The 10,863-nt window shown below is 39.8% G+C and overlaps 2 protein-coding genes across 2 annotated transcripts in view; one reads left to right on the top strand and one right to left on the bottom strand.

Moving 5' to 3' along the window:
* cdk2ap2 (cyclin dependent kinase 2 associated protein 2) overlaps positions 1-2,416 on the top strand; it is a 6,694-nt gene extending 4,278 nt beyond the window's left edge. Inside the window, exons 4-5 of the mRNA XM_005741093.2 lie at positions 72-192; positions 1,661-2,416. Coding sequence (XP_005741150.1) covers positions 72-192; positions 1,661-1,728 — 189 coding nt within the window. The 3' untranslated portion in view covers positions 1,729-2,416. The remainder of the gene's footprint in view (positions 1-71; positions 193-1,660) is intronic.
* Positions 2,417-2,526: 110 nt separating this feature from the next.
* Positions 2,527-8,410, bottom strand: aip (aryl hydrocarbon receptor interacting protein). The gene is made up of 7 exons (XM_005741094.2): positions 8,258-8,410; positions 7,611-7,793; positions 7,337-7,525; positions 6,490-6,666; positions 6,203-6,344; positions 3,611-3,840; positions 2,527-3,483 (listed from the first exon to the last, which is right to left on the bottom strand). Exons 1-7 carry the CDS (start codon positions 8,354-8,356, stop codon positions 3,478-3,480), a joined length of 1,026 nt encoding a protein of 341 aa, XP_005741151.1. The 5' UTR covers positions 8,357-8,410; the 3' UTR covers positions 2,527-3,477.
* Positions 8,411-10,863: the final 2,453 nt, after the last annotated feature.

Raw genomic sequence — 10,863 nt, 5'->3', positions numbered from 1 at the left:
TTTTTCATTCATGTCTGGCGTGTATGTGGAACTGTGACATGACTAACGTTTTTTACTACTTTCCCAAACAGCCTGTGAAAGTGTCCCAAGGGTCCACCTACAGTGAGCTCCTGTCTGTCATTGAGGAGATGAGCCGTGAGATCAGGCCCACGTACGCAGGGAGCAAGAGCGCTATGGAGAGGCTAAAGAGAGGTATGTTTTAGTAGTCAAAAGTGCATGTCAGTAGGATTCAGATCATTGTTGTTGTTGTTTCGGTTTTTGGGGGGTGGGGTGAAGTTTTTTGTTTTTTTTTTAATGCATCTATTATGCAAATGGAATCAGAGGAAGACTGGTGAACTGTTCACTTCTCTTAGCTCTTTGGTGAATGTGGATTTCACACAGCTTATTCTGAAAATGCTTATTTACTAGCTGCAGTAACAGTGCTCTGTTATTATCCTTTTATATAAAGAAAATTGTCTCTGACTCCAGCTGAAGACTTAAAGCCCAATAAACACATTTATAAGAAATTTGCCAGGTAAAGCCCCCCATGACAGCTGGAAGTTATCACAGTCAGTTATCCACTAAGACACATTTGTCAAAGTGTGGGGCACAGTGAAGAATTTAGTGAAACTGAGTTGCATACATGCATTTAAAAGATAAGGTTTGTCACATGACTGTGCAGTCCTGTGAAACTATAAGTACACTCTATTATTTGGTAGCTTGTGTACATTTAGCAGCAATAACTAAAAATAAGTTCTCATTTTCTGTATGGCTGAGTTTCATATCTTCGGAGTAATGATCCCACTCTTCTTTACAAAGCTGCTTCAGTTCGTTGAAGTTTGCAGGGATTTGTTCTGTACCTCCACCACTCTGATAGTTCAAGACAGATGTTTGTGCTGATATGCTGTGTTTGATTTGTGTTGTGCTGTGCATTACCCAGAATATCTCCACTTTAGTCTTGTGTGTCCAAAATGCATCATTCCAGAAGTCTTGTGTATCCACAGTATCTACACCTCCTTTGGTCTTATTGTGGAACAGGATCAGTTGTGCTTTTTTTCCCTTCTCTGGTATTTTCATCCACCATTTTGTTGAGTCCAGATTTGTGCATCACAAACCAAGAAGATCTTTAGGCCATACTCGACGGGCTTGTTTGGATTATATTGTAAAAATCTGAACCTTCCCGTGAATGGCACAAGCGTTTGTCTACAGTGACACAATCACTGGGGATAAACTGTGTGTTAGTTCTTGTTGTGTAAAATAACCTAAGTGGTTGCACTCTTTGTGGTCCACAAAAATATATTCCTGACACTCACACTTTGTAAGAATATAGGGTAATTCCATAGGAAACAAATGCAGGAAGTTTGGGGTAAAAACACAAAAACTAGAATTTTATTAAAAGTATAAAAGGAAAGTTAAAATTTTAAATGGCATGATAGCCAAAAAGTGTTTTTGAGTTATAGCTGGAATATGAAATGACAACAATTTTTCATTAATTAGGTAGGTAAGAAAACAACATTAGCGGGTCTTCTTTGAAATACTTTTATGGGTTAAATCAACTCAGTTTTCTTGGTTAATGAGAGACCTCTAACTTGGCAGTAATGACTGTTGCGTTTGTTGTATTTGAGGTTTTTTTAAATTTCTTTATTTTTTTGTAAACTTGCCTTGTGTTTGTGTCATACAGGTATAATCCATGCCCGTGCACTGGTCAGGGAGTGTCTTGCAGAGACGGAGAGAAGCGCCCGCACATAACCTTTTGGACAAATCCCTCCACCTGGCACTGGCACTCTTTTTCCTGTGACACCTGCCCACATCGTGATCCCCATTCGATGTTTTATAACCTTTTTTTTTTTTTTTTGTTATTATAAATTAAATCCTTCCTCTTTCCACTGGCTTTTTAGAGGTGCATTATGCCCCCTTGTATCTGTTCACAGCATTTCCCCCTCGCCCGTTTTGGTAAAGACAAACTTTCTGCAACTCGTTGGGCGTACGCAAACAGAAAATTTTATATCTATTTTAAAAATGTGGGGAATTTCAGCACATTTTTAGGTCAAGTTGGGGATATCAAAGTGGATGGGAATGTTTATATTTGTTCAACAATGGGATTTGACCAAGAAAGTTGACTTTTTTTAAAGATGTCTCCACTGCACCAGTGCTCCTGTGTCGATTTTGAACATCCAGTTTTCAACCCATGAGCATTTTCTGTTATTCTGTACATCTTGAATATCCTCCTGTTCCTTTCACCCTTGTTTTGTTTTCCATATTTTGTAAACACACATCGGACGTTTCTCATTCCCAAGAACTCTGTATATCTCATGTCAGTTTGTTAGTATGGAAATTTTGTAAACCAGATTTTTGAGATTCGGTATGTATAAATAAAAATAAAAAAAAAATCACAAAATAAACTGTAAAATGCTTTTTAGGTTTTTAAGATGTTACAGTAGGTTTTATCAAACAAATGTGACTCAACATCTTTCAATGGAGTGTTTTTTGTTTTTATAAAAGTAGTTAAAATGTTTATTGACCTTGGAAATAAGTGTTTTGACAACATACTTGGCAGATTTATTTCTTTATTTTTCGGAAATTAAACTTAACGGCCTTAATCTAGAAAACATTTAAAGAGCAAGGACAGTTTGTTTTTTCACTCAAGACTTCTGATTGATAGAAAACATCCAATTTTTTTTTTTTTAATAAATCCAGCTCTATAGGCCGTATTTAACAAAACACAAAGCTGAGGATAAACACAGATTTATTTACAGTTCCACAATCACAACCTCAATAACATGTCACTGCAGGCAAGCTTGGGCTAAATGACGCACTGCTTCACATGAACAGTAGAGTAGCTCTTTCTAAGCAAGTGAATGAGATACTGTGAGTTTGCGCAGAGTACATCTTGACATAAAAATAAAGGTAGTATTTAGTACATACGTGAAATAAGTACACAGTAGAAAGCAAAGACAATGAAAGTGTTTTATAAGATTGTCGCAGAGGTTACGTTTCATGGCCCACGTATCATGTAGTCATGGTGATTCGGCTGTGACCATAATAGAAAAGGGGGTGCGAGGCAAAGATGAGATACATGATTGTCCAAAAAGAACAAGATTTTCTGATCATTTTGATCATGGTAATGGGCTCCCAAATTGCAGATGAGTTGATCATTAAAAGGAAAACGCTCCCTTTAAGAAGGTAAATGGAAAAAAACACCAACATTCCTTTACATTAATATTACAGACTGAATTAATGGCTGTGCCTTACATTACAGTCCTCTAAAAAAACTGGGTTTTCACTTTAAATTCCAGCTACAACATAAACATTTTCAAATCGAAATCTTAATTTAACATTTAGAGGACTAAAGCTGCAATGCAAGTTTTGTTTGCGCATCGACCCGTGGCTGGGTGTTTGGCTTGGATGGAATAAAAGTGAAACGCCGAGCGCACCGACTGTTTCTCTCCTCCATCTTGAAATTAACAGGCATCCTCTCGAGTCCAACTCATCGAGACTTCAACCCTGCAAGAAGGAAAGAGTATAACACGCTTCATTAAAACACAATACGACTTACTTACAAAACAAGCTCCTCACTTGCGGGCCTGTGAATATGATCAGTGCAATTAGGAAAAACTCAAACTGCACTGACTGTAGTGGCAGTAGCTGGTGGCGTGTTGTAGTTGAACAGGTCCTTGTAGCGACCCTTTTCCTCCTTCTGTTTGGAGCGGATCCTCTCCTCCATGGTTTTCAGCTCCTTGGCCACAGACGGCCCCAGAGAAGGATCCAGTTCCAAGAGCTTCGCGAAGTCGGCTCGCGCCTCCGTCTCGTTCCACACGGCAGCGTGGGCTTTAGCGCGCTTGTAAAGGGCCTTTACGTTGTCTGTTAGGAGGAGGAGGAAGAACAGCTATTCAAACTACAACATTGGTGACACAGGGCAGGGATAGCTCAGTAGGTAAAGTGGTTGCCCATGATTGGAAGGTCAGGGGTTCGAATTCACTGAACGGCTACCCTGAGGTAACCCTGAGCAAGGTACTGTAGCCACCCACTGCTCCTCGGGCGCTGCACTGGTGGCTGCCCACTGCTTCACTGGATGAATGGGTTAAATGCAGAGGAGTAATTTCTCTACAGGGACTAACACATACACATCATTATTAGATAGGAGCTCAACTGGCTTGTTACCCATCACAATTTGCAAATTATTGTAATGTGTGACATGCAGAAAGAACGTTTTTTCTAAACCTAACAAGAATTTAAATCCACTGAGAAGTCGAGGAGGCCCGAAAACACTCGTTTTATTAAAATCTGACTACCACAGTAGCAGGAGGAGCAATTCTTGTGCCTTGCCATCACATCAATCCTTCGGACGGATGAGCTAACGAGAATAGCAGCGTCCAATAATATTAATGACAGTGAGACGCTTTTCCATGCCATAATAACCCTGAACAACTGCACAGTTCACTTGTATGGCATGAGATGTAGTTTAGTGTTTGTATGTGCAGAGGGCAATTGTGAAGCAATCAGCTGTCACAAGTAAAATAACCTACATATAATGATTTATTTTATTATGCTGAGCACCCTTATGTTGGTGATAAAACTCCCAAATGGTAAAGAATAAATGCCAAAAATAGTAACAGTATTTTACCATTTTAATATAGAAATGAAAAAAAAAACAAGACTAATACGACAACCACAACTGATACGATCAGTCAGGTTCAGGCTGGTTTCTGCGTCTGTTCAACTTTCTGTGTAATACCCCGGAGTGGATCGGAGGACATGGGCATGACATCGATGCGTGGTTGCATCTGTGGCCACGAGGTGGAACCAGGTGATCCACTGACCCAGCTCCAGACCTAAGCCAGGAGGTGCGACTTATCTTTGACGATGAGGCTAGTAGTTGTGGCGGTGTCAGAGTCAAGCGTAAGAGGTAAATAATTGAAGTTATGCAATCTGCGACAACTTTGACAAAACTGACTCTAACAGAGTCACATTTGTTTAAAAAAAAAAAAAAAAAAAAAAAGATTAAAAGATGTATTTTACCAAGTTTCTTAGCAACGATGATGTGCCACAGAAAGGCAAAAGGGAGAAAGCAACTAATACTGTATTAAGCAAGACGCTACAGGGCTCTTGAGTGCGACCAATTTGGTCGCAAATGCGACCAAATTTTTCAGTGGTGCGACTAAAAAAAAAAAAATTTGGTTGCACCTGTGCCACCAACTGTTCAGGTAGCAAAAATAAAAAATAAAAAAAATCTGCAACCTTCCCTGTGGTCAACAACAGACACACATTTTGCCCCTATCGTGGACTAAACCAATCAGAGATAGTAAGGGGCAGGACCTCTCTGATTGGCCGTGGTCCAGTTGAAAGTGCAGGTGGAAGTGGGAGGTGAGTAGCTTGAATAAAGCGATATCAATTCATTAAATCCTGAATCAGCTTTTAAATATAACTATGTTTTGCCAGAAACGCCAGATTCTCAATCTCTGTTTTCTGTATTATTCATTCGCTTATTACCCACCAGTCTACCGTTGTTTACAGCGCTGTGGCTGCTGTCTTTTTCTTTTCTTTTTTTCCACTTAAATGACCTCGGACAAGAAAGCCTGTTTTTTCTGTTGTTCAATACTGAAGAAATTTAAACTTTATATGCAGAACATTGTAGGATATTTTTAAGGGTATCTGCTATAAAAAGCCAGACCAGGAAAATCTCCTTCATGTTTTTCTGTGTTTTATTCTCAGTTACTTTCACACAAAGGCATCTGCTGTGATGTTCACAATTCTGATGAAGTCAGTACTGATAAATGATCAGAATTATAATATTTCTGACTGTCTGAGGCTAAGTTGAATCGAATCGGGACTTTGAAAACCGGAATCGAATGGATTATAGAAATCAGTGATGATACCCAGCCCTAGTGAGCAGCCTAGGCACGACAGAAGTGGATGTAGCTGTAATAGGAAAAGAACTATTGCTAACTTTTCTGTTAAGTTAAGGCCTGATCCTTCTGAAATTCATAGACAGTGCTCTGACACGGTGTCTTTGAATGCTGAAAAAGCACAGTGTATCCAGAAAAACACATTATATTATATCAATTATTATAAAATTTGTGTACGCCTAACTTTTTAAAGTTAGGCGTACCGGTACGCCCATGGCAAAAAGTTAGTCTAGAGCCCTGCGCTAACATTTAAGTGGTGTCATCTGTCAGCAGTGAAATTGGTGCAAACTAACTAAATTTGAGTCAGGCAGCCTTACTCTCGTATTTGAAGAGAAGGGACGAGCAGTGTTCGATGACCTCGTAATACTGGCCCTCGAGCAAGAGGCACTGACAGTAGTTGAGAAGCAGTGTTGTGATCATCTGGTCCAACTTTAACCAACTTTCATCTCCAGGTTGCTCCTGAATAAAAGATTTCACAAAGTATTCACAAAATGACAAGAGACACACATCTTAATTCCACTTGAAAACATATTCAAGGAAGGAAATGTATGACAGCAATGTATCCATGGTTATCAGTGCACAAAATGCATGACTGTCCCCCAACCTTGATCTGTAGGTTTTTAAGGCAGGCGATACCATTGTAGTATTTGTCTCTGGCCTCACTGATGTGGCCCTCTTTGAAGAGCTTGTTGCCCTCCTCGTGGATCTGAGGCACAAAACTGAGTTTCTCTTCATCCGTCATGGCCCACACATCCAGCTGGAATGACCCAGGAGGAAGAACCTGGGCAGGCAGAGAGACACATGAAGTATATTTAGTATATTTGATGCACCTATTAATGGAATATAATGAGTGTATTTACTGAGGAAGAAATTTGAAAAAAATATATTTTTCACTAGTATTTTCTTTCCTTTTTCATGATCCCATGAAAAGCTTGAAAATATTTCATCATATAGATTAAACATCTTTACAGTTAATACAAAGTTAATACAGGCTGAAACAACTATTTGATTTATAGCTAATTAACTGAAAATTATTCTAATAATCATTTTTCATATAAAAATAACACATTTTTACAGTACCAGCTTTTGACAAGTGAGATTCTGCTGCCTTTTAGCTCATTTAGTCATTGATCTACTTAATGGATAATGTAATGATAATAAAATAATAATATTATCCTTCACATTTAAAAATCTGACAAATCAAACATGCAGAGCTACCTGCTGTGGTGACGTTTTGTGAATAAAAAAAAAGCTCTATTAAGTTTGGACTACTGGTAAGATCAAACAAGCATAATTAAGGTGTCACTTTGGACTAACAGCACAATCTTTAATGGCCTAATCAATAAAGAAAATACAAAAATATATATGTACAAAAACTCAAGTACTGTGTTGGTGCTATTACTGGAACCCAACCCAGCACCACCATTGATGTTGCTCTCCTTCCTGCTCACCTCCAGCAGCTCGATAGTAAAGACAAGTGGCTGTGGATTGGCTTGGAGATGATCCAGGTCCTTGTGGCCCAGAGAGTGGTGCGAGTGGATCTGGGCAATGCCACAACAGTGCCTCTGGCCTTCCAGAGGGTCCTTACCAACACTGATGTTTCTTAAGGACTGGGACACAAGCGGATAAAGTGCTGTGTGCTGAGGAATGAGACGGAGATACAATCAGCCCTGAGGAAGAATGAACTGTTTAACCAATCAATTCCAGTATCACCAGCTTACCAACCTTGGTGTCACAGGTAAATTCTGCAACTTCTCCTTCTCTCATAGTGATGACCAGTCTTTCCCACACAGCCAATTTAAACTTTTTGCCCAGGATGAGCTCCATGGGTTTACTGCGGCCCCCCATGGTTCTGGAGTCATCCAGCACGGTGCCCTCACACAGGCTGGTGCGGTAGTGAAAGACCACCTGATCATAAAAAGGGAAATGGTGTTATTACCTAAAAGAAGGAAGAATTAGCACCCCCAAATGACATATCTGTAAAGGTCTGCGTTGTATCACACTGTGACCAATCACAAAAATGAAAAATTGACTGACGTGAGAGCTCGACGAATCAGAATTCACAAACACAGGCCGCCCTGTTCCCGCCCCTATCTTTCCATCAGATGAAACAGAGGGGGGGGGAAACGAACCAGGCCTAAAACGATCCTAACCCCGTCTACTACTGTATCACCATAAATCGACAAAACACTCTAGCTTGTCGGTGATGTGTGTACACAGAAGCGTCCGATACAGCAAAAACTCGGACTGACTCGAGTCCAAAGTGTTAGCAAAGGTATAAACGCCGATAGCATTAGCTAACGTACCTCGTCGCGTTACTCAGACTAAAGCCTGGATTGAACCCGATCAGTCGCTGGGGCCGGAGGTCTTACCTTAGTTCCATTGGGAAAGGTCGACAAGTCTCCTTTACCGGGACTGGTTAATTTCTTTTTAATTCCCTCCGCGAGAAGCTTGCGAGCCTCTTCCTCCATCCTCGGTCGACTCTCAGTTCACGAGATATCACGATCTTTCGCGAGTGCTGTCGTTTCGTAAGACGTCATTAGGGGCGTCATCTAGCGCGAGCTTTTCGTTTTAAAAGAAAAACAGCTGTAATGGTTTACAATTGTAGATGCTCAGAAACAAACACGCAAAATAACGAAATAAATAGATTAATAAGATTATTATTTAGCTACGCTTTCATTACATTGATATTACCTCCTGGTAAGAACAGTCCCGATGTCGCCAGATGATGGCGCTCTCGAATATAGGAATAATGCAACGTATTTGTTTTAATTACAAACACACACAAAACGTTTCATATGTTTTTACTTTTTATGAGTTCTCTATGTACATTACTGTGCAAAAGTCTTGAGCCACCCCCTCACCTTTTTATATTTTCCTTCCGAGGAGAGAGACTTAATTGTGTCTTGCAGGTCTTTCAGAGATTTTCTTTAGACATTGGCTGCTTTTTTTTTTTTTTAAAGTTTTTTACTCATTTTCAGTCCAGACCTTGTACCTTACAATTTTTAGAGGAATGTTTGTTTGTTTGTTAAGTAACTTAACACTGACCCACAAATCATTCAAGCACAAAACAAATCCAGTGAAGACTTGACACAGGACCTGAGAGATTCTTAATTGATCCATCTACTGTTGACTGAAGACTCATCAGAAACTGTCTAACTGGAAGGGTGGCTGTCAGGAAGCCATTCTGAAGGAAGGAGACCAGAGAGAAAAGGCTGAGGTACAGCCATCTGTAAAACACAGCGAAGCCTCTGTCGTGGTCGGTGCATTTCAGCCAGTGATGTTGAAGATCGTGCCACATTTGATGGGAATATGAACACAGAAAAGTGCCATCAGATTTTGACCCACCATGCAATATAATCTGGAAAGCATCTGATGGGCAACAGCTTCATTTTTCAGCATGACAGTTATCTCAAACACACTGCCAGCAGCATACACACCATGCTTATCTGTTATTTCTCCTCCTCTGTGTGGATGTGAAAGTCTGCAACCCATTGATTTCCCACACTCTACCTGCTAGCCTCCAGCAGATGGACTTCATCATTTTTGTGAATTACCACTATTTTTTCTCATCATAATGGTCCAAACATTGTAGCTTCATACAGAGTGATCATCAGTGCAGATCACCAAAAACCCTGTTATTTTTAAGAAAGTGCTACCTTACTCCTGGCTCAGCAGTTTTCTGACCAGTATGACAGGAAAGCAGCAGAACCCAAGTGTCCTTCATTGGGTTTGTTATTATTGCTGTTATTTCTTTTTAAAACTGGGATCACTGGAGATTTAGATATTTAGAATAATCTATTGTCAATGTAAATGGAAATAGTTTCTGTTTATTGGGTCCAATTGCTCTTTTTAAGAGTCAATTAAATCAACCCTGAACATTCAAGTGCTTGTTTAGCTTACTTTCATAGATGCACACTCTACAGAAAGCCTGCTGGTTTGTCATACTCATAACTGGTCTGATCAGGCTTGAAGTACCAAACCAGTGGCAGTATATGTAGCACAGTGCTGCAATTCAATTCATTATAATAGATATACTGTGATTCTAGCCATAAACCCATCTGTCCTAGAGTAACACCCTATTAGAAACACCACATTCACTAAGTTATAAGCATCCAGAGTAATGTTTGAAATGTTGGAGACTCATACATCTTATGCATTTTTACTAGATGTGTAGACTTTATATTTTTATATTGTTTTAAGGTTAAATGAATAAAAGAAAGTTCAGGTTTATCAGTTTGCTTTAAAACGGGGCGACTGTGGCTCAGGGGGTTGGGAATCGCATCTGTAACCTGAAGGTTGCCGGTTCGATGCCTGGGCTCTCTGTCCTGGTCGTTGTGTCCTTGGGCAAGACACTTTACCCTACTTGTCTACTGGTGTTGGCCAGAGGGGCCGATGGTGCGATATGGCAGCCTTGCTTCTGTCAGTCTGCCCCAGGGCAGCTGTGGCTACAACTGTAGCTGCCTCCACCAGTGTATGAATGTGAGAGTGAATGAATAGTGGTATTGTAAAGCGCTTTGGGTGCCTTGAAAAGCGTTATATAAATGCAATCCATTATTATTAAAAATGTACAAGGATCAAATCAGGTGTCATGTCTTATGTGTGTCTTATCTGATCTGGCCACTTTTTGAATTATGGCAAATGTGAGCTCTGAAAACTTGTTCTAGCTCTTTTCTATAGTACTGATTCTCTCTTCATCTTCACCTCTCCACTACCTCTGTTTTTTAATGTGCATGCCACATGCCTCATCTTCTCTATTCTCACCTGCTCTGTGCTGTTGTCACTTCTGCTCATTAAAAAAAGATGTGATCAGCATATGCTCCTCTAAATCTTACCAAATTTCCTTTTATTGTCCTATCAATTAATACTCTAATTAATATGATGTTAATTTATGTGAAAAACAAATTAATGCACTTTGGAATTTTTTGTAGATTTAACAGAGGGAATGGCATCAAATCACGTGTGTTAATCACAGGCT

Source organism: Pundamilia nyererei, unplaced genomic scaffold (assembly GCF_000239375.1).
Source record: "Pundamilia nyererei isolate P.nyererei 1_Seehausen unplaced genomic scaffold, PunNye1.0 scaffold00107, whole genome shotgun sequence".
Classification (NCBI taxonomy): domain Eukaryota; kingdom Metazoa; phylum Chordata; class Actinopteri; order Cichliformes; family Cichlidae; genus Pundamilia; species Pundamilia nyererei.
Note: the sequence above shows the minus strand (reverse complement) of the source record. Positions and strands in the feature narration are given on the sequence as shown.

Coding starts and splice junctions, on each gene's coding strand:
- aip (XM_005741094.2), bottom strand. CDS start 8,356: ATGGAGGAAGAGGCTCGCAAGCTTCTCGCGGAGGGAATTAAAAAGAAA. Junction 6,667..7,336: donor TTACTATCGAGCTGCTGGAG/GTGAGCAGGAAG, acceptor CTGCCTGCCCAG/GTTCTTCCTCCTGGGTCATT. Junction 6,345..6,489: donor TTAAAAACCTACAGATCAAG/GTTGGGGGACAG, acceptor TCTTTTATTCAG/GAGCAACCTGGAGATGAAAG.